General features: G+C 38.7%; 1 protein-coding gene across 47 annotated transcripts in view; it reads right to left on the bottom strand.

The window, feature by feature from the left end:
- The window catches only part of ST7 (suppression of tumorigenicity 7), a 268,221-nt gene that overhangs the window by 62,629 nt on the left and 178,706 nt on the right, over positions 1–26,886 (bottom strand). For all 47 annotated transcript variants that reach the window (XR_015162618.1, XR_015162622.1, XR_015162623.1 and 44 more), the window contains one exon: positions 3,551–3,665. Coding sequence is in view for 32 of the 47 variants with exons in the window: in XM_086396760.1 (XP_086252886.1) it covers positions 3,551–3,665 (115 nt within the window). In the remaining 15 variants the exon portion in view is untranslated. The remainder of the gene's footprint in view (positions 1–3,550; positions 3,666–26,886) is intronic.

Raw genomic sequence — 26,886 nt, 5'->3', positions numbered from 1 at the left:
AGGACATTGTAAGGGTTATAGGTAATGTGTATAATTGGAACCAATGATAACAACAAGAAGAGTGTTAATAGAAACAATTAAATATACTGCCAACAGCAGAGACAGTGGAAGTGGGATGATGGTTAAGGGCATGGGCCTGGGGTCAGATGACCTCAGTTTATTCTTGCTTTCCTTTCCTCGTAGAATTCACATCATATCGAACAAAGGCTGTTCTAAGTTTCTCTCTTTGCCCTCACAACATAATATCTCCATGGTTTTACTGTGACATCTTAGGCTCTTCACTTGAATAAGTTACTTAACTCCTTTCTGTACCAGTTACCACAGCTGTAAAATGGGCTAATAATAGTATCTACCTCATATGCTGTGGCAAGAATAAATGAGTCCAGTCCATCCACGCCAAGCTTAGGATCATGTCTGACTGTGACACATCATAAGAACTCAATGTTAGCTGCTGCTGTTTTTTCAGTCATTGTATGAAAGACCCTCCAAAACCAACACCAACCACCTGGATAAAAATTGCTCACCCATAATGTTGGTTAACAGATTGAAACTAGAAGACCATGAAAATTCCTGAGGATGGCAAGACAGCATTTCAGACTAATGGCTGGAATAACATAAGATCAAAAGCCATCTGAAGGGAAAAGTAAAAATTAGATTGCAGTTTACAAGGAGGGGTGACTAGTTAACTGGTAATCCCTACTTGGAATCCAGGCTTGCCAAAGGGCTTCCCTATAAAAGAACTTTGTAAATGTCATTTTAAAAAGTCAAAGCAAAAAAAAAAAAATAGAAGTGAAGAATAAGAATGAGGCAAAGGGAGTATATGCCGCCTTCCTCCTTTCCTCAGAACATGCTGTGTTTTTTTCCCCTGTGCTTTGCCATATTTCTAAATCCTTTTTGCAAAGGTCAGAGAAGCAGCAACAATCCCATTGTGTCACTTCCCCTCATACTACTTAAAAAAATTCAGCCACCTAGCAAATGTAATAAAGAAGGATTGCTGTACCCATAAAACATCCAAGAAACAGCTACCCAACCAGAGCATTCCGATTTGCAAAGATAACATCTAATCCTGCTGCTCTGGGTGTGGCTCGATGGTGAGGGATGGGGAGGCTGGGGTTCAAAGTGCTGTCTCCAGCATCTCACAGATTACATTAATGACATCAGAACCAGGGTGAAGAGCAGGGCGCCCCAATTGCTGTCTGTACTCCAAGCCCTCTGAAGCTTCCACTTCCTCACATAGAGCAAGAAAATTGGATAAGAACTGGGTCGAGGGCCTTTGGGTCTCAAGGAAAAGCTGCAGGGATGAGCCGGAAAGAGCCCATTTTCTGGTCCGGGGAGAAGAAGACAAGGCATGTTTTTAATAGTCTGGTGTGGCTGCAGCTCACTCCTCGAGAACAGTAACTTCAGCAGCCACTTCATTATATTTCTACTGTAAATGACACAGGCCTGAGCCAAGTCTGAGCCAAAACACCCTCCAGGATTCAGCTGGGGTTAGGTCATCTGCAGCGGATTGACCACTGCTGAACTCTAAACCCCTAACGAGGCATCTCAGCAACAGTATGTGTCCTGCCACTAATGAGGCTCTTTTTCCATGAATAATGAGAAAGAACATCATCTCTGTTGCCAGGTACAAACATAAACAAAGCTCAACACAGGGCTTTGGTATAGTGAGTTTGTCCATTTGCAACAAAGGAATTTAGCAAAGTGAGAGCCAAGTTTTAGTGGAGGGTGGGACAGGCTCTTGTAACAAATAATGTGAACATATGTTATCAGAATCTAATAAATCAGCTTTCAGTTGTTGTGGCATGGAGACTGTGCAATGGGATAGAGACAGACGACAGAAAGCTCCAAATGAGTTCACTGCTTTATTTTACAATCAGTCTTGTAACACAAAGCTGTTGATTTCTGTAATGAACTGAGATCTTCATGAAAGGAGCCTTAGGAGAGACCTGAGATCCCAAAGGCTCTATTGGCTAAACCTTTTCTCACGCCTTGATGTAGCAGGCTGAGTGCAGGCTGACTCTGGGGATGAGAACACTGAAGCCTTGCCATGACACTGCTGGCTTTGAGGTACTTTGTGGAAGGCGCATGACCACCTGAACCCATGTGCTGGGTTTCTTAGGTACCAAAAGGCCCTCAATGTACCATGAGCATTCTGCCTCTAAGGTAGTCTCCTGGCTTAGACTCCCAAGGTCAGCCCAACAGTGAGATTCCAGCATATAAACAGAGAACAAAAGTGAGCTGACATGAAGGCCAAACAGTCTTTATTTCGTTTACTGTAAAGTGTGCCACATTTTTCTCTCTTTCTAAAATCAGTTCCATACTAGGTAGCATGTATTTTCTTACACAGGGTGCTCATGTTTGCACAGGCCAAGCGGTGCCATCACTGACTAAGGGCTTTTAGTTTGCATCAGTCTGAGCAAGAATTAACAATAAAACAAAATGAAAACAGTCTCACGACGCCTCAGTTCCTCCAGCTGCAGAGGGTAACAACTCTAACCTATTTCAGATATACCTTTTGAGGAACTGTGTGTCAAAAATAAGACTCAAATAGTATAGCTGGCTCTATATGTTTGATGAATTGCTAGAAATTTTGACCTCAATAATTCTTTTTTCATGGAAAGGCATTTTATTTTAAATATAGCAGTGTGAACATGTCAATAATTCTTTAAATGTACTAAAAATGCTTACTTAATAAAGAATATTTTATAAAGTAAAAAAAAATCATGTAACATAAACAATCACTTCCTAACATCCATTTTATAAGCAAATATATTTATTTGGGGGAGAGAGTTAATGGGACATGGTATGAGTTAATGGCAGAATGGTATGAAATTCTGCAGAGATTCTAGCAGCTAATTATGTAGAAAATTGTGTATAATTAATCAAATAGTAAATTCAAAGACAATGGCAATTGAGAAGATTTTTCAAATATCTGGGTGGTATCAGCTTATTTTTCTGGTTTATTAAGAAAAGCAAAATAAAATAAGCTCATGGGTGAGTAGGTTAGAATGGCAAAGGGACTGCAAAGGCTTTCATGTGAAGAAATGGGAGTTTTTCTGCTAAAAAAGAGAAGACCTGGGGTGAAGGGGCCATGATTTCATCTTCAAACATTACTGAACTGTCACAAGTTTTGTAGCAGAAACTACCAGCTGTTTTTGGTGAAGGAAATGGCAACTCATTTCAGTATTCCTGCCTGAGAAATACCATGGATAGAGGAGTCTGGCGGGCTACAGTCCATAAGGTTGCAAAGATTCAAACACGACTTAGCAGCTAAACAACAAGAAAACCCAGCTGTTCTATTGCTTCAAAGATCTACATGACCAACAGGTAGTGGTCACAGCCAACCAGTGAGGGGTCAGCGCTGTTCCTACAGGGCACGTGCTGCCCGCAGAGGTTCTGAGTGATTCCTGACCACGGAAATCAGGTGGAAATTCATAAGACAATAGTTAGCACAGTGCTGTGCTATTTGAAATGATCCTTCTCATCTAATCATTGAAACACATCAAGAAGAGAGGAATACTCAAGTAGATAAAAGTACCCAAGGACTTACCGTCATACTTTGCTAAGACTGCCTGAACATCAGCATATGCTTGTAGTTCCAGGAGAGCCTCTAAAAGGTTTTCATGGATGTTGAACATGCTCAGGAGAGGGAACTCCTTCATTAACTAGGAAAGAAGAAATCAAGGGAAAATTAATATGTTTCTTTTTTTTTAAGGTATAACTGAGTTATTTATATACTATATATAAAAGTATAGTATATTTTTTAGAAGTACAAGTAATACTAAATTACAAGCATTCACATCAATTATTATGTTGTAAAGCATTAAACGCTTAAATTTTTTCATGCTATTTTTGGGAACAGCAACTTTGAATTTGTGAGAATCTAAGGTGGGAGAAAAATCAAAAAGTGAGGAGTTTTATGAACACTGAGGAAGATGCTTACAGGCAGTATGAATGTTAAAATGCCTTTAAGGCCAAATAAGGTGAAGGTGGAAAACTATCTCCTAGTTGTTAACAGTTAGCAGTTCTGGATGGAAGCCAGAGGGTAGAAGGAGAAGCAAAAGGCATTGCTCTTTTGAGCAGCCTGATAGCCAAGTTAAAGACAAAAAGTAGGAAAATAACTAGAAGGTGATATGTGTTGAGAAAATTTGCAGGTAGACAGAGAATGGTAGTAAAAGAAGATGTTAAGGAGTTTCTGCCTGTTGGTCTTAATAAAACAGGAGTCAAGATTATTTTTCGAGACTGAGGGAACAGGTGACAGGGAGGAAGTAGGAAGACCGCGGTCAAAGTGTGGAACAATCAAGGATTCCAGAGGCTGTCTTGGGACCCCAACAGACTGGAGACCACGGATGTAGAGAGTACAATTGGCACCGTTGTCAAGTTTCAGCTGACAGGGCTCAGCAGCCCAGGGACAGTGGCAAAGATGTCAAATGATAAGGTTGAGCCTGGGAAAACTGAATTAGATTCAATGAAAAGTCAAGGAGCAAGAGAACAGGCTAGAATGGTGAAGGAATGATTAAAGGAAAGGCTCAGGTTCTAGACAGCATAAAGAGGAAGAGAGGTCCAAAGGGAGTTAAAAGATATGATAATGAATGTCATTGGAAAACAAAGAGAAAGAAGAAAGGACGTGACCAAGAATTTCAGAGTAAAATCTTATCCTCAAGAAAGGTAAATCTCACCTTAAGGAGAAGACAACCAGGTTCTTTACAAAGCAAAGTCACACACGCACACATATACGTGTGTAAGTAAGTAATGATGTATTCATATATGTGTATGTATCATGACCCAGATAATCATGGTGGTGTGATCAACTCACCTACAGCCAGACATCCTGGAATGTGAGGTCAAGTGGGCCTTAGAAAGCATCACAAAGAACAAAGCTAGTGGAGGTGATGGAATTCCAGTTGAGCTATTTCAAATCCTGAAAGATGATGCTGTGAAAGTGCTGCACTCAATATGCAAACAAATTTGGAAAACATAGCAGTGGCCACAGGACTAGAAGAGGTCAGTTTTCATTCCAATCCAAAAGAAAGGCAATGCCAAGGAATGCTCAAACTACCGCACAGTTGCACTCATCTCACATGCTAGTAAAGTAATGCTCAAAATTCTCCAAGCCAGGCTTCAGCAATACATGAACCGTAACTTCCAGATATTCAAGCTGGATTTAGAAAAGGCAGAGGAACTACAGATCAAATTGCCAACATCCACTGGATCATCGAAAAAGCAAGAGAGTTCCAGAACAACATCTATTTCTGCTTTATTGACTATGCCAAAGCCTTTGACTGTGTGGATCACAATAAACTCTGGAAAATTCTTCAAGATATGGGAATACCAGACCACCTGACCTTCCTCTTGAGAAACCTATATGCTGGTCAGGAAGCAACAGTTAGAACTGGACAAGGAACAACAGACTGGTTCCAAATAGGAAAAGGAGTACGTCAAGGATGTATATTGTCACCCTGCTTATTTAACTTATATGCAGAGTACATCAGGAGAAATGCTGGGCTGGAAGGAATCAAGATTGCCAGGAGAAATAGCAATAACCTCAGATATGCAGATGACACCACCATTATGGCAGAAAGTGAAGAAGAACTGAAAAGCCTCTTGATGAAAGGGAAAGAGGAGAGTGAAAAAGTTGGCTTAAAGCTCAACATTCAGAAAACGAAGATCATGGCATCTGGTCCCATCACTTCATGGCAAAATAGATGGGGAAACAGTGGAAACAGTGTCAGACTTTATTTTGGGGGGCTCCAAAATCACTGCAGATGGTGACTGCAGCCATGAAATTAAAAGACGCTTACTCCTTGGAAGAAAAGTTATGACCAAACTAGATAGCATATTAAAAGGCAGAGACATTACTTTGCCAACAAAGGTACATCTAGTCAAGGCTATGGTTTTTCCAGTGGTCATGTATGGATGTGAGAGTTGGACTATGAAGAAAGCTGAGTGGCAAAGAATTGATGCTTTTGAACTGTGGTGTTGGAGAAGACTCTTGAGATTCCCTTGGACTGCAAGGAGATCCAACCAGTCCATCCTAAAGGAGATCAGTCCTGGGTGTTCATTGGAAGGACTGATGCTGAAGCTGAAACTCCAATACTTTGGCCACCTCATGCAAAGAGTTGACTCATTTGAAAAGACCCTGATGCTGGGAGGGGTTGGGGGCAGGAGCAGAAGGGGACGACAGAGGATGAGACAGCTGGATGGCATCACCAACCCGATGGACATGAGTTTGGGTAAACTCTGGGAGTTGGTGATGGACAGGGAGGCCTGGCGTGCTGGGATTCATGAGGTCGCGAAGAATCGGACACAACTGAGTGACTGAACTGAACTGTGCTTAGTCGCTCAGTCATGTCCTACTCTTTGCAATCCCATGGACTATAGCCCTCCAGGCTTCTCTGTTCATGGGGATTTTCCAGGCAAGAATACTGGAGTGGATTGCCATGCCTTCCTCCACGGGATCTTCCCATCCCAGGGATCGAACCCAGGTCTCCCGCATTGCAGGCACTTTCTTTACTGCCTGAGCCACCAGGGAAGCCCGTATACATATATACCCTCTATTTAATTTACTAAATGGATAAGTGTTCTCTATTATAACACAGTGACCTTTAAAGAAGTAATACTTCTTTTTTCGATGTCATCATATTTAAAGCAATTGTGCTGAGAGAAATAATACCCCTCAAAATAGACAAATTTATTATTAAACAAGAAACCAGTGGAGACACTGCATTGACTATTCACTTATTCCAAGTTAGAAACCTTTGCAATATTGTTTTATTTTTAAAAAATCCAAGAACTATTTAGCACATCTCTAAAAACAAATAATTTTCTGCAGCTTCAAGGCATCATATTACCAACAAATAATACCTATCAAAATGATTATGTCTTCAATAAGCCTGTCTAAACCCCCTAGAGACAGCCTGCAGTATTTCCACTGCTAGTAAAGGAAGTGAATAAGACTGTATCACACATTGTTGATGTTCTGCAACCAATAAAAGTATTACTTGTCTGGTTTATTCTGATTCTGGTTCACATCACTTTTTAATTTTTTTTCTCTTTCTAATTAGTGCTTGTTAGAATTAAATCTCTATCATTCAGCATTTGGCAATACAATAAAGATATTCTCTAAACTGCAACATTTAAACATTAACCATTTTTGATCAATTCTTTAGGTAGAGGTCAAACTTCAAGGACTCAAGTCATATTCTGTACTTTAACAACTGCAATTCCAAATACTAGTATGTTGAAGCTTAAAAACTGAAAGGGGAATCTAATTAAAATCTAACACATGTATGCCTATGGCCGATTCATGCTGATGTATGGCAGAGGCCATCACAACATTGTAAAGTAATTATTCTTCGATTAATATAAATAAATACATTTAAAAGATCCAATGAAACTCTGAGCAAACATGGAGGTCTGGGCTTGTTTAAATAGAACTCAAAGATGCTAGGAGTTTGGGCAGCAATGCTTTCACTGGATGCTTGGACAGAACATACCATGTCCAAAAAACAATCACCAATAAAAGAATTTTAAACATAGCAAATAGCAAATGTTGGAAAGGCAATTGAAGTCATATTACAATTTGGAAATCTAGCTTTGCTTCCTGAATATAAACAAGAAGAAATAGTGAACCTTCCACTGCCCCACTCACTCCAGTTATCACCTGACTTTCTCCAGCCTTTCAAAGCAGGCTTTCTTAGAGAAGAGCCATGAGTATTCCACTCCTTCCGCTCCCTTCACTCCTCACTGTAAGCTACAATCTGGCTTCCAGCCCCACAATTTCTCTGAATCTACTCATTCCACATTTCCAGGTGACTTAAATTGCTCCTGTGGACACCCTCCAGTCCTTTTCTTGCTTGACCTCTGCAACATTTGACAGTTTGATGACTTCTTGAAACTCTTGTCTCTTTTGGCTTCCTCCATACCATTTTCTTCTGGTTTTCTTCATACTCATCTCATAGCTCCTTCTCTAGTTTCCCCCTTTTCTGCTATTTAGGAGTAAGCTGTCTGCCTGGGTATGTCCCAAGTATTCTTTGCATAAACACACTGATCTCTAGGACACTTTCATGTCCGGGGTCTCAATACCACCACTTTTGTGGGGATGGCTCCCACATCCTCATATTCTGCTCTGACCTCTCTCCTAAGCCATTACATCAATTTATAAGCTCTCTCCCTGACAGTTTTACCCGATCCATCTAATACCAGGCTCATAAATTCCAAAGCCAACCCTTCAAACCTGTTCGTCCCCTTGGTATTTCCTATTTTGGAAAAGAACCATTAAGCCCTGCGTTAAGAATCTCTATGGCATGCCCACTATAGCCACCTCCTTAGAGATCTTTAAACCCCTGAATTAATATGTAAAAAAAAAAAAAATGCTGGCAGCTTTCATCAAGTACAAAGAAAATTCTGTCATGCAAAAGAACAAACATAAAACAAACACTTTAAGAAACATTACTACTTCCTCTTTTCTCTGACCTTGCTACCAATAATTTAGTTTATGCTCTTATACTTGACCTAAATTGCTCAAATGGCATCTTTCCTCTGCCTGCTTCTGGAATCACCTTTTTCCAACCCACTCTTCACATTACTTTCATAACAGTTTTTCAAATAAACACACTTGAGTTCATCACAACCCTGCTTAAAAGGCAACCACTCATGTGGAAACAGGCAGATGTGAATACAAATTTACAAAGACTGTTTTTTACAACAGTATTTACAGTGATGAAAAATGCAAGCAACTTAAAAAATTATGTATTATGAGATATTTACATAAAATAAGATATAGTCATCTTTGGGACTATAATATATAGTCATTAGTAGCTAAATTATCAAATAATTATTAATGGTATGGCCTGGGAAATGTAGACATGTGACATTACATTAGAAAAAGCAAGATACAAATAAAATTTGACAATAATATCAAGCTTTTCTTTTGTATCTACGCATAGACACATACTTGGTTAGAAAGACACCAAAATGTTTTACTAGTAGTTATTTTCTGGTTAATGAGATTAAAGGTGATTTTTATTGCTTCTTTCATATTTACCATAAGTTGTAATATTTTTAAAAGGAATATATGTACATTCTTTATATGGGGGTGGAAAAACTCTTTTTGAGAATATTGACTTCTCTGAAAACTATAAAACATTGAAAAAGGAAATTAAAGATGACTCAAAGAAATAGAAAAAATCCTATGCTCTTGGATTAAAAGAATTTATATTATTAAAATGGGCATATTACCAAAGCAATCTACAGTTTTAATGCAATCCTTATCATTACCCATGAAATTCTTCAGAGAACAAGAACAAAAATCCTAATATTTATATGGAACCACAAAAGACTCAGAATTGCTAAGGCAATCTGAGGAAGAACAAAGATGAAGGTCTAACCCTCCCAGACCTCAGACAATACTACAAGGCTACAATAATCAAAATAGCATGGTACTGGCACACAAGCAGAACAGAAAAGAGAGCCTAGAAATAAATCTACCCACCTGTGATCAATTAATCTTTGACAAAGGAGGCAAAAATATACAATGGGGAAAAGACAATCTCTTCAGCAAGAGGTGTTGGGAAAGTTGGAGAGCCACATGTAAATTAATGAAGTAAGAACACTCCTTCACATCATATACAAAAATAAACTCAAAATGGCTTAAAGACTTAAATATAGGACATGACACAAAAAACTCCTAAAAGAAAATATAGGCAGAATCTTCTCTGACATAAATTGTAGCAATGTCTTCTTAGGTCAGTCTCCCAAGGCAACAAAAATAAAAGCAAAAATTTTTAAATGGGATCTTGAACTTAGAAGTTTCTGCACAGCAAAAATCATCAACAGAACAAAAAGACAACATATGGAATGGGAGAAAAAATATTTGCAAACAGCGCAACTGACAAGGTCTTAATTTCTAAGTTACACAATGAGCTCATACAGCTCATTATCAAAAAAATAAACAACCCAATCAAAATATGAGCAGAAGACCTAAATAGACATTTCTCCAAAGAAGACATACAGATGGCTAAGCACATGAAAAAATGCTCAACATTGTTATTATGCTGCTGCTGCTGCTAAGTTGCTTCAGTCGTGTCCGACTCTGTGCGACCCCGTAAGACAGCAGCCCACCATGCTCCCCCGTCCCTGGGATTCTCCAGGCAAGAACACTGGAGTGGGTTGCCATTTCCTTCTCCAATGCAGGAAAGTGAAAAGTGAAAGGGAAGTCGCTCAGTCGTGTCCGACTCTTAGCCACCACATGGACTGCAGCCCACCAGGCTCCTCCATCCATGGGATTTTCCAGGCAATGGAAACTAATCAAAACTACAATGAGATATCACCTCACACCAGTCAGAATGGCCATCATCAAAATGTTGACAAATAATAAATGCTGGAGAAGGTGTAGAGAAAAGGAAACCCTCCTACATCATTGGTGATAATGTAAATTGGTACAGCCACTATGGAGACCAGTATGGAGGTTCCTCCAAAAACTAAAAACAGGGTTGCCAATAAGATCCAGCAATCTCATTCTTGGGCACTGATCTGGAAGAGATGAAAACACTAATTCAAAAAAATACATGCACCCCCATGTTCGCATCCTGGTGACTCAGATGGTAAAACATCTGCCTATGATGTAGGAGACCTGGGTTTGATCCCTGGGTCAGGAAGATCTCCTGGAGAAGGGAATGGCAACCAGTATTCTTGCATGGAGAATTCCATGGACCAAGGAGCCTGGTGGCTACAGTCCAGGGCGTTGCAAAGACTCGGACACAATTGAGCAATCAACACTTTCACGTCAGTTTCCATGTTCACAGCAGCACTATTTACAAGGCCAAGACATGGAAACAACTTAAGTGTCCATCATCAGTTGAGTGGATAAAGAAGATGTGGTCCATATATACAATGGAACTTTACTCAGCCATAAAATAAAAAGAATGAAATAATGTCCTTTGCAGAAACATGGACAGACCTAGAGATTAACATACTAAGAAAAGCAAGTCAAACAAAGAAAGACAAATTTCACATGATATCATGTGGAACATAAAAAATGGTCCAAATGAACTTATTTACAAAACAGACTCATGTGGTTAACCAAAGGGGAAAGGAGGGAGGAGGGATAAATTAAGAGTTTGGGACTAACAGATATACACTACTATATATATAAAAGATATATAACAAGGACCTACTATAAAATAGATATACAACAAGGACCTACTGTACAGCCTAGGGAACTATATTTAATATCTTATAATAACCTATAATGAAAAAGAATCTAGGAAAGAATATGTATAAGCATATTTTCACATATATATGTATATATGTTCCTCTACCATTTAAAATCTTCCAGTGACTGTGCATAAACTGCATCTTGTAAAATGTATAGCTAGAACTCATATGCTTTGACTCAAGGTAAGGAAGAATTTTCTTAGAGTTGTCAGAAAATGAACAGATGGTCTATAGAAGTCTCCATCACTGAAATTTCGTAGCGAGAGAGAGGCTGCTCACTGGGCAGGGATGATCAAGATGGAGGACATTTTAAATCCTCTAATTGCAAGGGAAAATGCCCCAGCTCCAAAGCATAACTTTCAGGCTCTCCCTCAGCTTAGTGCCAGACTTTTGCCTCCCCTGTCTTCTCAGGATTAAAACTCTAGCCTTGTCAGATCAGACCATTATAACCATCCCTAGAATTCTTTCTACAGTTACTAGCCACTGTGTTTTTATTCAGACTCTTCATACCACCTGGAATACCTTTTCTCTTCATTTACAAGGCAGCCTGTCAAAACCACCCCACCCTCCAAAGCCTAGATCAAATGCCACCTCCTAAAGTCACAGCATCATAGAAAGTGAGAGCCAGAAGAGCCCACGGAGATCATCCAAACACCCTCCTCAGTTTACAGACAGCTCTCGCCCGCCCTCACCCCTCCAAACAACAATGACGGCTGCAAATTTAAGTGACGCAGCCAAGTCAGTGCTGGGACTGTGATTCAAACCCAGTCATCAGTACCGATTCCAAATTTCAATACATCAAAACCCTGTCTCTGGCTTGCCAAGTCTAGGAGAACTAAACAATTTTGCTGATGCTTCTTTGTTATAACACTTACCTATTTGCTTGGTATTGTGTTTGCATGAATATATGAAGATGGCTATATTACAGAGGAAAGAGCCCTCTATATTTGGAGTTATTCCTGAGCTTAAATCCCACTTATACCACTTACTACCTGTGTGACCACCTCCGTTTTCTTATCTCCTGGGTCTCAGTTCAAATGGCATCTTCCCAGACTCTCTCTACCATCTAGCTATTGTCACCAGCTCACTCAACCATTTTCCATTGCTTCTATCATATTCTGAAATTATGATATTTATTTATGTAGCTGAATATTAGATAATTTAAAAAACAAAACAATAAACAGAGTGACAGTAGGTAATACTATAATTTCAGGAGTCAGCAAATTTTTTTCTGTAAAGAGTTAGACAGTAAATACTTTGGGCTTTGTGAGCCATATGGTCTCTGTTGTGACTACTCAACTCTGACATTATAGCATGAGAGCTGCCATGGACAGTACATAAATGAATGAGTGAGGCTAGGTTTCAATAAAACAACTTACAGAAACAGGCAGATCAGATTTGGCCACAGGCCTTAAATTGTCAAGCCCTGGTTAACAGGAATAAGTTTCAAAAATCAAAAAGCCTTCATAAAATGAGTATCATAATGATATTACACTTGAAAAATAGGACATCTCTTACACACAGCTGGTTTGACAGACCATAGTAAAATGGAAAAAGGCCTACTCTACAACCCAACACTTCTTCTCCCAGCTCTGTTTCCTAGAGACCATTCACACACATTTCTGAGGATTTACATACTGCGATATTCACAGAGGAGGAGAAGCACTGTATAAACATGCTGGATGGATAGATTAAATGAGGCATACTCATGACAAAATGCTATTCAGCAGGAAAAAGGAATAAGTTATGTTTAATACATCTTAATGTAGACAAATCAAGCAGTTTTGAGTTCTCTAGAAATACTCTAGGAAACAGCCTGCAGAGTATAACAATTAAAACTTTTAATGCACACAAAATGATCCTACATATTGTTTATGGGTATATTATATATAAACATATGAAAACTAACTGAAAAAACAAAGTTCCTGGTACCTAATGGATGGTTGTGAATGGTAGTCACATGGGGGTCTATAGCTTTGTATTGTTTTATTATAAAAGTTTTAATTATTAGCTTACTGCTATTTATTATTAACTATAATTAATTCTGAGTGGTGAGGTTATTTTTCAATATATTAAACTTTTATATATAAAGTCGCTTCTTTAAACATAGGAAGCTCATTAGATGTACTTTTCATTTGTAATTCCTCAAGAGTTTCATACTCCTCATTTAGATTTTTAATTTGTTTTCCTATTTTCTAATTGCCTTTTGAAGCAAAATTACTTCCTCCTGTTGGGGGCTTGACTATAGCTCCTTAAAATATTGCTCAGTTCAGTTCAGTCGCTCAGTCATGTCCGACTCTTTGCGACCCCATGAATCACAGCATACGAGGCCTCCCTGTCCATCACCAACTCCCGGAGTTTACTCAGACTCATGTCCATCGAGTCAGTGATGCCATCCAGCCATCTCATCCTCTGTCGTCCCCTTCTCCTCCTGCCTCTAATCCCTCCCAGCGTCAGAGTCTTTTCCAATGAGTCAACTCTTCGCATGAGGTGGCCAAAGTATTGGAGTTTCAGCTTCAACATCAGTCCTTCCAATGAACACCCAGGACTGATCTCCTTCAGAATGGACTGGTTGGATCTCCTTGCAGTCCAAGGGACTCTCAAGAGTCTTCTCCAACACCACAGTTCAAAAGCATCAATTCTTTGCCACTCAGCTTTCTTCACAGTCCAACTCTCACATCCATACATGACCACTGGAAAAACCATAGCCTTGACTAGATGGACCTTTGTTGGCAAAGTAATGTCTCTGCCTTTTAATATGCTATCTAGGTTGGTCATAACTTTCCTTCCAAGGAGTAAGCATCTTTTAATTTCATGGCTAGCATCTAGGAAAAGGTCAATGTCTGATTAAACAGCATTTAGAGATTTTCCTCAAAAAACAAACAAAAAAAAAATTTGAGCTAATAGATTTTAATGTACTGCACTTGAATCTGATAATAATGACAAGATAATGATAGCTAATCTCAGAGGAACCACATATTAGAAACCCAATTCTCCTCCATCTGAGTTCCAGAGAGTATGGCCTTGGACAGACGTGGTGTGAAGAACTATATAAATTATTGTTTTACCTTGAAGGATGCCTCAGAGTTAAGATGACTATAAATTCCTTCCCTCTCTATCCCCTTAGTCCTGGGACTGGGGTTGGAGTTGGGGTTGGGGTTAGACTTAGATGAGACCACCTAACAAGAAAACTCTTCTGTCACAAAATTCCTTCCTGCTTCTTCTCCAGAACCACAAAGATTCATATGACACATTGTTTTCAAAGTAAAGGAGAAGGCACTGGACATGGCAGTGGGGCTGCTGAAAAGGACTCCATGTAGGGGAGGTGGTACATTACAAAAGCCAAGATCACCACAGTCTTTGGAATCAGATAGACCTGGTTCCCATACAGGAACAGTGGAGCTTCTTAGCACCATGTGAGCTGATTTTTCTCATCTGCAAGATAAGGATAATATGTGTACTAGCTCACAGTACACCCAGACACAATCTGGGGCTTGAAAAGCGAGCTATTTGTTTTGCTGTGTGTGACAGTTTCCTTTTAGAGTTTAACTGCACAATATAACATATCTTGATTTATTTATTTATTTTAAAATAATGTGCAACAAATAGCTTGGTGACATAATTAGCCTTCCTACTAAGAAACTCAAATGAAGGCATATGATAACTACAAAGGCCTGTTTTCTATAATCTAAGTCATTCTAAATAAATGTTTAAACTCCTATCTAGTATAGGTTTGTTTATTTATTGTCAGCTATCTTCCCTGCATTGGTAATTGCTTTCTTCTGGCAGTAAGAAATTTATATGCCCTGTTTTGCCCAAATACTACAGTTCATGTACAATGAAAACATTAACTTTCCTATGATTCCTCTAATACCTAGGGGGAAGAACATGGGATGGGCCAAGGATAGAATTTCAGTTTCAATTTTACATCATCTGGCTATTGTCAGTTCAACTTTATTTCAATGAAAGAATTTGAGACACTTCTAAGGTTAACATTTATGAGCTCAAGTAGGAAAAAAAGAAAAAAAGGAGAGTTAATTTACTGGATTTGAAATACTCTATGGACATAATTTAGAACTACAATCTGTATGCTTTTTCTCAGCTGACTTACAGGATGAAAACAACAGTTTAAACTTTTCAAGTTTGATTTGTATCTATTTAAACATTTTATTAGTTTAGCTATCCATGCATTGTTCTTTGAGTGAGAAAAGCAATGTGAAAATTCTTACATATTTTAAGGCAGAGGTAATTAAAAGAGATTCTTAGCCAGATTCCTACTGAGGTCAACGCAAGCTTGGCCTAATTAAAGTTTATAGAACTTGGCCTGTATTATATTCAAAGAGCAGATATTATTTTCTTACAGTTGCAAGTTTGACATTGCTTAATTACAGTTTCAAACAAGGACATAAACAGGAAATAGAAAATACACTCTGTATTGCATGCCTATTATTTTGTCATTGATTTCCACTGACACTGAGGGCCATGAAAGCAAAACAATTGTTTACTAGTGTCCTCAGAGGCCTCTGCGAGTTCCAGTTACACAGACCTCCACAAAATGCAGTCCTGAGAGGTATAAACATACATTAATAAGAAAATGTCATTTTCAGAGTGAATGTAAAAGAAAATACTAGTATAGTTTTGTTTATTTATTGTCAGCTATCTTCCCTGAATTAGTAATTGCTTTCTCCTGGCAGTAAGAAATTTATATGCCCTGTTTTGCCCAAATATTACAGTTCATGTACAATGAAAACATTAACTTTCCTATGATTCCAACTTTGTATCTATTGCAGTTATATGACCAATGCATGATATTCACAGTTAGTTAAACCACTAGTTAACTAGTTCTTCACTGAACTGAGTACATGATGTAAAAACATTCATCACCAAGAACTGGAAAGGGAAGTGGCAGTTGTGGGGATGATGGTGAATCATCCAATGACAGCTTGGTATGACCACCCCCCGCCCTGTCCCTCGCAAAAAATTCAGAGGGATGGAAGGTTATCTAATTACCTACTTTTCTTGTCAGAATTATGCTCAGTTCATCACAGAGAAAGAAATTTTCCTTAAAAATTTCTAGTGAACGAGACAAGCTTTGGATTTATACAGATCCTAATAAAAATATTTCAGTATAAAACTTCCTCTTCCATTTGTTACTCAATCAGTTAAAGATAAAACAAAGGCAGCCCTGGTCATAATTTGGGAATCTTCAAAGATTCTCTTCCTCAACCTCTACCTTCCTTAGTGACATTCTTGTTTTTCACCTCGCTCTGGTAGCCCAGTTGGTAAAGAATCTGCCTGCCAATGGAGGAGATGCAAGAGAGACGGGTTTGATCCCTGGGTTGGGAAGATCCCCTCAAGGAGGAGATGGCAATCCATGCCTGTATTCTTGACTGGAAAATTCCATGGACAGAGGAGCCTGGTGGACTACAGTCCATGGAATTGCAAAGAGTCACACATGACTGAGCACACACATGCACATACATGCATGCACACGCATGCAAGACATCTAACATTCCTTTCCAAAAGCAAGGATCTTGATAGTACCACTGTTTCATCTATGTTATAATACTTTGTCAATACACATCTAAAATTTCTCCTTACTTTAAACTCTAGGGTAAACTTCAGTTTCAGGAACCCTGAATGTGAAGCTGGAGAAGAGAGCAGAGAAGTCAGCCTCATCCTGTCTTGGGGAAATAATAATTTACACCAATCTTTAAAACTGAGAGGGAACACATTGAGTAAAACAGTTTCTTTATCATCTTAAATTGCTTCAAATAGGGCTGTGTCCTAGCCCTGAAATCATGAACAAATCTGAACAATTTGATGCCTATTTCAAATGGGTAGGACACAAGCCTGGTAACAGGAAATAAGATGATAAACATCCTTCCATCTGTGATGATATGACGTGGCTCTCCTGTTCCAGGAGTGGCCTCAAGGAGCAGCTAAACATACTGGCCAACAGTTACTGCCAGAAAGGACTTTTTATGTCAAAACCACAATAACTGTGTTTGGCAGACACCCTTCCACATCCACACAGGTAATGGTAAATAACTCTAGTCAGAAGATTAAGTCATCTGGTTATCTCAGGCACAGTGAACAAATACTCATCCTGACAGGCATTTCACAACAGGGTCATGCTGAAAGTTTACAGTTATGAGAGACGTTTTTATAGCAACAGGCAGAAGGTCAGTACTCCAACCTTGACAGTCATCCACACACCACTCTGTAATCCCTTGGCCTTCCAGTGTTCTTCTTCCTCCCAAAGTCTTTCCACTCTACCCTCCTGAAACCCAAGTCCACGACATACAAATTTTCCAACACATCTATTAGCTATTTACAGAACATGAGCCTGAGTTCACGGCTTCTGTCAATTTCCCAGACAAAGCTTGTGTCTACCAGCAGGATACAGGGCTGCATCCTAGGTCCCCAAAGCACATCTAGATTGTTACTGCTCAGCCCTGGGGCCCACTTCCTACTCCTCTGAAGCACACGCCATAAAGCACCAACATCTGCCACCATCAGACTGGGTTTTCTACCAGGTGACAGACCCTCATACACTGAAGATTCTGACACCTGTCTCCGACTCTTATTCTTAACCTCAAGTCCTACCCTCCATATAGATGATTACAGTCCATGTAAACATCCCACCTAGTATTCAAGATCCTCAACTATTTTACCATCTCTAAGGAAAAGACTGTCCCTCTCCTGTAGTTAAATAACCCAAGGTTATAGCCAAACTCCAGACTGTGACATCCAGATGAGTCCCATCTATGCAACTCTTTGACCAGAATCTACTGATCTCATTTATTTCCAGGTGCTCTTTCTCAGAAGCCACTGGATGCTTCTCCTCAACCCAACCCATCAATGCTGGAGACCACAGAGCTCAGTTCTTAACTTTCTTTTTTTCTGTCTACATGATTTCATATAGAGATGAACCTTTGTTCACCTCTGCACACATGATTTCACGCAATACCAGGGTTTTAACTCTTACGGATATGTTGATAACTCCCAAATTCCTCACCCCCGAGTTCTAGACACATACCCAGTTGCCCTCCTGATATCCCTACCTGGAGGTAAAAAGGCCATTTCAAATTTAATGTGGCCAAAACAGAATCCCTGCTTTCCCCTGAAACTCTGTTCCTCTCCTATTTGTCTTCCTTTCTATAAATGCTATGACCATCAAGAAGCCGCTCAGGCTAAAAACCTGTGGACTTCTAGGTTTTCCTGATTATACAATTTCTTTCATTCCACATCCGTTCCATTCAGTGGCTAATTTTTCAACTGGTTACTGAGAGGCTCTACGTGCTAGGCATTGCTTTCCTGGGGTACAGTAGTAAACGTTAAAAAAAAAAAAAACTCCCTTCCTGAAAGAGACATTTTAGTGAAGGGGGAATAATAAATACGCAGATAAATATATGGAGAGACTATCAGGTGGTACACATTCTAAAGAGAATGAATGAAGCCAAGAAAGGTTTTAGGGAATGCTGGCAAAGCAGGCAGAGGCAGGTTTAAATACAGCAGTCAGAGAGGGAGGACACAGAAGGTGGGATTGCGAAGCTGTTTAAGCAGAAACTGAAGTGGTGAGGGAGCCAGTCATGAGACTGGAAGAGGAGAATTCCAGGGAAGGCTTCCAGAAAGCGAAGATCCTGAAGAGGCAGTGAGCCTGGCGCATTCAGCAAACAGGAAGAAGGCCAGTGTGCCTGGAGCACAGTGAACACAGAGCAGAAAGGAGGGCTGGAGAATGTAGAGCCTTCTAAGCCACTCACAGAGTCTAAGTTAAGGATGAGATGAGAGACCACTAGAAGGTTTTAAGCCAAAGAATGACTATGTTTTAAATGGCTCATCCTAGCTGCTATGTGGAGAGACTCATACCTCAGAAAGCAGCCTTGTGTACCAGTGAACTCCTGAGTCACAAAGGCAATGTCTCTAAGCCCATGGAGAGGCAGAAGGCTATGGGGGTATCTGTTCTTAGCAAGCAGGACGGACAACTGACCAGGAAGGAGATATATTCAATGCTTATGTAATGATTATTTAAAAAGGGAATGCAAAAGACCCAGATCATTGGCCTCCGTGGTCATCACATGCACTGTGCTGGCTTTGCCTGCTTTATGGTTTCTGTTCCTCCCGGCCCAGGTCAGCCAAAACGTTTTTTTTTTCAGTAATCATGTCTCTGTTCACCCTAGAAGTCAACAGCTTCACTGATTCCTGGTGACAGAAGCAGCCTGGCCAAGAAAGCAGAGACTCAGACATCAGTTCTCCCTGTACATCTCACAGAAGGAAAAACTGTTTATAAAAGTCCCTGGTTGAGGTGTGAATCAGAAAAAGTACAAGTACAGGTTAAGATAATTATCATTTGGGAAAATGATATAGGCACTGATAAACTTAACAGCTGATCAAGAAACATAAATGTAATCACGGATCCTTAGTTAGTAGGAACCACAAGAATAATATAGTCAAAGCTATGGTTTTCCCTGTAGTCATATATGGATGTGAGAAATGGACCATAAACAAGGCTGAGTGATGCAGAATCGATGCTTTCAAACTGTGGTGCTGGAGAAGACTCTTGAAGGTCCCCTGGACTGCAAGGAGAGCAAACCAGTCAATCCTAAAGAAAATCAATCTTGAATATTCATTGGAAAGACTGATGCTGAAACTGAAGCTCCAATACTTTGGCCACCTGATGCAAAGAGCTGACGTATTGGCAAAGACCCTGATTTTGGGAAAGGATGAAGTCAGGAGGAGAAGGGGCTGACAGAGGATGAAACGGTCGGATGGCCTCACTGATTCAATAGACATGAGTTTGAGCAAACTTTGGGAGATAGTGAAGGACAGAGAAAGAAGCCTGGCATGCTGCAGTCCATAGAACTGCAAAGTCAGACACGACTTGGCAACTGAACAACAACAAAACAAGAATAAAACAGATTTTTAAAATATTGAACCACTAGACCTACTCAGTGGAAGAGAATAAAGAGGTAAAGCATGACATACAGAATATGTCAGCAAAAATAACTCTAAACAGAATAATAATGATGATAAACACAAATGGGAAAAACATATGAACCAAAATTAAAGAACTGTCAGATTTGAATAAAGATGATATTCAGCAAAACATTTTACAGATCCAAATGGTCTATCAAAAAGTTACAGAAAACTTGATTATAAAATATGTAAATACATATATTAGGCAAATCCAAATCCAAATAGCTAAAGTAGTCCATCTTAACCCAAGTTAAAAACAAAATCAAGGCAGAAAAGTAAAAGGGACAAAGAGGGACATTATATACTCAATAATCAATAAGACAAAATAATTATCAACATAAATGTATTTAACAATATAGCTTCAATGTATATAAAGCAACAAGTAACTGAACATGGAAAAAAGGAGGTTCATAAACAATGAGAAATGAATAATCAATCACACACCTCTCAGAAACTGATACAGCAAGCAAACAAAATATGCTCAGATACAGATTTGAATAACATGATTAACAATACAATTAAACTAGTAAATACATATAGACTTTTGTAACCAACAGAAACATACTCCTTTCAAACAGATATAACATTTATGAACTGACCATATACTAGACCTCAGAGGAGGCTTCCATTAAATTTTCCCCAAATCAATATCATATGATTTATGTTCAAAATCATATGATTTAAGTTCTCTAAAGATAATATAAAGAAGATTATGAATCAATGACAAGGGGCTAAAAAGATACTAAGATGAAATCATAAATCAGAAATAAGATAAAATTATAAAGAAATAAAGAGATACTTACTTAGAATCAAAGGGAGCTAAGTGTTTAACATAAGAAACTGGTAAAGAGACAACAAACAGGGAATGGGGGAGGGGAGGAAAAGAAGCAGGTATGAGAAGAGAAGTACAAGTATGACCAGAAAAACTGGAATAAAGACAAAAAGCTGAGAAAATAAATAGAACCAAATCCTAGTTCTTTTGAAAAGTTTTATAAAAAAGACACACCTCTGTCAAGACTAATCAGCAAAAATAAAAGTTAAAAAAGACAAAGAGAACACAAAATGAAAAGGGGGGGAAAACTACAAACAAAATATTTTTTTAATTATGAAATAACATTATAAAAGCTATTGGCAATAAATTTGAAATATATATAACATATATATAGTGCTTAAAACAGCCTAGTACTGAGATAAATGGGCGTAGTCATGTATTGCTGATGAGAATTTAAACAATCACAGGCAGCCATTCTGGGAAGTGTACTGGCAGGACATGCTAAAATCAATATTCATATGCCTAACATCCAACAATCCACTCCTGGCTACACACCCAGTGAAGGCTTCTCACATGTCTATAAGGATGTTCACTGCAGCACTGCTGTGATAATGGGAAACCGGAGGCCATGTGGGGGTCTTCACTGGGGAAAGGATAAGTAAAATAGAGTAAGAGTATAAGAGAGAATACAACGCAAGAATTAGAACTTGCAAACATATACCAGAGGTATGAGAAGTAAAAATAGATAGGCCTGAAAAATAATGTTGAGTAAAAATGGTAAGAAAATCTATAGAGATATAAGTTAAACATATACTGCATTACATATTTTGCAAGACTGTGATGGTCCTGGTATCTCTAAAATCAATTAGGTTTTACTCTCCTGGGATTTCTTAAATGAAAGGTATGACAATGGGAGTTCCTCATCAACTATATCTTAGAAGTGAAGTGAAAGTTGCTCAGTCATGTCTGACTCTTTGTGACCCCATGGACTATACAGTCCATGGAATTCTCTAGGCCAGAATACTGGAGTGGGTAGCCTTTCCCTTCTCCAGGGGATCTTCCCAACCCAAGGATTTTCTCAACCCAGGGATCGAACCCAGGTCTGCCGCACTGCAGACAGATTCTTCCATCAAACCCAAAGGTCCCATTATTTTTCCTCTATATAATGGTTTCCTCACCTCAGCAAAGGGAAGATTTGTTATAATTCACAAAAAGATCAAGATGCCATTATGATAAAAATGAGTAATGTGCTCTCTCAAATACAGTATGTTCAAAACTGAACTCCTAACCTTTCCCCCCGCAAACCTGCAGGTTTCCACATCTTAGCTAATAGGAACTCCTCTTCCATGGGAAAATCCTTGGAAACATCCTTGACTTCTCTCTTTTTTTCACACTGCATATATATTGAAGGCTCAGCTCAACAGTGGATTCTACTCTCCACGTGGAAAAACGTGGGCCACATATATGAAACACCCTGATACTGAGAATTAGCTTATCAGCCATATATTTATTACGCTACAAGTAAAACTTTCATGTATATGACATGTGTAAATAAATATAACACTCTCATCTGCCTCAGGGATTATCTGCCACAGCTCTTCACTGTGAATATAGAGTATAATGCTGATGAAACTGTGCTTCATCACTACTGATGCAACAAGGTAATAACCAATAAATCTATTATTTGCTCTTAGTAGTTAAATAACTTTCCTTCCTATATAATCACTAATTCTAATAACTTATTAAATAAGTTAACTCAATAAATCAGGCAAATCCAGAGAAGCAAATCATGATAAAAAAGCAAAGGTCATATAAAGTTTTCAAAGTCATATAAACTCTGAAGATCAGTGCATTAATATTTATAGCATTTGCTTTCAAAATTCACTTTTTCTTTATTTGTAAGTATTGCAAAGATAGAATCTAGAAAACATGACAACAAACACTTCAGGAACACTTACTATGAACTAACATATTTTGCTGCATACTTTGTCTTTAGTTCACCCGGCTTCCTGGTGGCTCAGAGGGTAAAGCGTCTGCCTGCAATGCAGAAGACCCTGGTTCAATCCCTGGGTCCCATTATCTTTAGTTCAATGATATATGTGGTTGTTGTAAAAGCTTGAATGGAACTGTGTTCGAGTGATACTTGGTTGCCTAAACTTATTAAAATGCTACTCCTATGCCTCCTGTCCACATAATGGTACTTGACTTCTCTCAACAATCAACATCTAAATAAATTCATCAATCAAGTTATCCATAATAATCCAAGATAAATTTCAAGAAAAAAAGGATATACTGATAAGATGGAAATCATGTGACCTTAAATGCTCTAGTTTTATTCCTTATAAAATTAGAGCATTTAAGATATAAGGAAAAAGAGATGAAAAAGGAACAGAAATTAACCAGTAAAACATTCATTAAAAATTTTTCTCCTGAGAAGATCTTTTTACCTATGCAATAAAACAGAATTTCTGTTACAGAATATTCTCTAATTTTTTAAAACAATTTGAGAAGGGCATACCAGTTTTTTTTAATCTTTAATTTCATGAAGATTTTTCTTCATGACCATAAGTAAACAAAAACACAAATCAATAGTCCTTAATGTTCCAAAGAGTCTGATTAGTCCCAGAGGTTTATATTTTCTAAAGGGTGCTTTCACCAGAAGTGCTTCTCTTCATAAATCATTTAAAGGGAACCCTCTTGCTATTAATACTATTAAATTAATCCCCAAAGGTCAATTGCTTACACCCTAGGATACCTCTAATGACCTAGAAGGGATTATATAAAATGAACATCTACAATAATTTTCTGAATAGAACTCACTTTAATTTACATTAGTTTAAAAATAAACATTACCACTTCCAAGGAAGGTAGAATTAAACCGTTACCAAAAAGGTGTCTTAACAAAGGATGGCAAAGAAAAGTCACAGGTGCAAAGTGCTAACTGGGAATTTGTATGCTACAGCTCCAATTCACAGACTCAAATATTTTCTTGATTGTCTGTCTACAAGACACTGTGCAGTGTGCTGGGAGGGACACATGAGAAAACTAAATACCACACCAGCACTCAAGAAGCTCAAAATCTAATGAACTTCACTTATCCCTTTTGTATGTTATTAAAATTTGGCTCAAAACACCTGTCTCTCTCTGTTCATTGGCCCTAATTTCTCCTTAATGAAGGGATCATCTCAATAAGTGATGTGAGATAAAAATTGAGAACAGTAAAGTACAGGGATAAAATACTTGTGAAAGAAAAGGTCAGGGAAAATGGTACTGTATTACCTCAAAATTTGTGGAGGAGAACCCTTAGGGAAGAAGCTCGGAAATTGAACACCCCCAAGAAGGCTTAATTCTCATATGGAAACTTGGTTAAGATACAAATCAACTCTGTTCAAAATCCTTACATGATCAGATACGAATTTATAGGCACAAAGAAAAGGGGGTGAAAATATGTACACTGACTCATGAGTGTGTCACCTCAGTGAGATGGCATAGCAGGAGTGGAGGAGAGAAAATAGCATCCTTATTTCTTGACTTGTTACAGTGAGTAAAAATTATTCTTCCAATTTAATAGGACACCCATGGTATGTGAATTAAATGAGATGGTACATGTAAACTTCTTAGCAAAGTGTCTGGTGCATAGTAATACTCAGTATGCGTCTTACATGAAAAAAACTGAAAACCTTCCAGTTCTCAGCTGGGAATTGTAGAAATGAGGCTGAAAATATAGGAAGGATACAACCCAGGGATGAGGTAAATGCAGTTTCCTCTCACTAATTTTTATAAAGAACCCTGACTAAGAACAAAAGAATAATGTTTAGCAGTTATAACCCTATCGTCTAGACTAAGAAAAGGTTTAACATGGTCAAAAGCATTAAAAAAAAACACATGCCTTTAGCTAAATGTGATATAGGCGGTGAAATTCTGAAAGAATGAAAGTACTGACAGAGAGTTTTGCTTTTGTATGTAACCTGGTGCTATGGATTGAATTGCGTACTCCAAAAAACTATACTGAAGTCCTAACCCTCGGTTCCTATGAAAGTGACCTTACTTGGAAACAAGCTCTTTGAGAACATAAATAAGTTTTAGCTTCAGAAATGATTAACATCAATAGATAAACCCACACAAATAAAAGTCGAGGTCCTTAGTAAATTTAAAAGGATTCTGAGACCAAAAAGCTTGAGAACTAAGGGTTGATATTAGCATCTATTTTTAATTGAAAAAAATGGAATCAAACTATATCTATTATTACACCTTTCCTTATCACTTAACAATATATCTTAGATAGTAATGGTAAGAATAGCAACACTAACTGAGTACTTATTCTTTGTAAAGTCCTGTGCCAAGTGCCTTGCAGGAATTATTCCATTTAATTCTTATACCAATCCTATGAAGTAGGTACTCACTAGCACCCTGGCTATCACTGATGCAGGTGATTGGAAGATCACCTTCTCAGAACTATGCATTAGCTATGCAACCTTGAACAAGCACCTACGTCAAGGGCTGTTATGAGCATTAAGTGATTCATATTTGTAAAGCACTTAAAATAATACCTAGAACATAATAAACACTGCAGATATGTTCATCAGCATTCAAACCTCTGAGTCTAAATGTCATTTTCCAGAGTTGTAGATGGAAATCAAAAAGAAGGCTTAGAACAGTCCAGGAAACACTTCAAATTTGGGAAGTTAGGAAGATGAGGAGAAACTAGCCAGGGAGACTGAGACTTCATGAGGACTAAGAAGCATGGTTTCCTAAAAGAAATAAAATGTTTTAATAAGCTTGTGATGACCTGTGTCAAATGAGAGGCCAGGATAGCGAAAGAGGTAGAGCTGCAGAGACAGGATGAAACAAGAGTCAGGGATAACAATGCAGAGGTCTGTTGAAAACTACCGAAAGGAAGAGAAACAGGTGCTAAGTCCAAGAGCCTGTGGTCAACTTTCAAAGGAGCTATACATTTTAGGGAAGAGGGGAAGATGATGATCTAGACCAAGGCAGGACCAAGGAAGACACTCCCCCACATTAGCCTTTATTTTGCCTCTCTCTTACCCCTCCAACTAGGTCCCCACCAAAATCTTTAAGTTCACTTACTCTTGACTCCCCAGATCCCTATTCAGTGAGTCCCATCTAAGACTCATTTCCCCAAACTAGCACAGTCCCAGGTCAGTCAAGGGTTCTAGTAGGAACTGATTAATCCCAGGGATGCTTTAGAGGCTTGTACCTACCACAGGGGAAACTCAGACTACGGATAAGCAGAGTAAATAAAAATTTGATGTCTGCCCCAAAACACATCTACTCACTTCAGGATTCTCCACATCAGCGGTTCTTAGTGGGGGACAAATGTCTAAAGATGGGGGAAGCAACAAGCGAGGGGGCAACTACTGCACCTAGTGGGTAGAGGCCAGGGATGCTGCTGACCATCCTACAATGCACAGGATGCACACAACGAAGACAGGTGGCCCCGAATGTCAATGCTGCCAAGGCTGGGAAACCCCACCCTAGACTCAGTGACCTGCGGCAAGATGAGCTTTAAGAAGGTTCTCTTATCTGGGCACACACTCCCATCCATACCAGGGGCCAGATGGAGCACGGCTTAGGGGCCAGACCAGTCAGTCTCATGAATTCCATTTCCAATCAACTCAAACAGGACCAGGGAAGTATAGAGGAAAAACCTGAGGTTAGCTCATTGGTAAAAGTTAAAAAGAGAAAATAAATGGTGTTATATATCAAATGTTAACATGAAAGACAAAATTCTTCTAAATGAAAACAAGCAAACAGACTTTGCTTTAAGTTAAGAAAGCAGAAAATACAACTCTTTTCACTTTGAATATTAAATAACACCTTATAGTGAAGCTCAAAAGCCACCATGCTCTCTTAGCTCTGCTTGCTGCCAAACACTCTTCAATAAGGAAGGTACTCTT

The sequence above is a fragment of the Bos grunniens genome, chromosome 4 (genome assembly GCF_055505025.1).
Source record: "Bos grunniens cultivar Pamir isolate PY7600 chromosome 4, Bosgru_T2T1.0, whole genome shotgun sequence".
In the NCBI taxonomy this organism is placed as follows: domain Eukaryota; kingdom Metazoa; phylum Chordata; class Mammalia; order Artiodactyla; family Bovidae; genus Bos; species Bos grunniens.
This window is presented reverse-complemented; position numbering and strand designations above follow the sequence as displayed.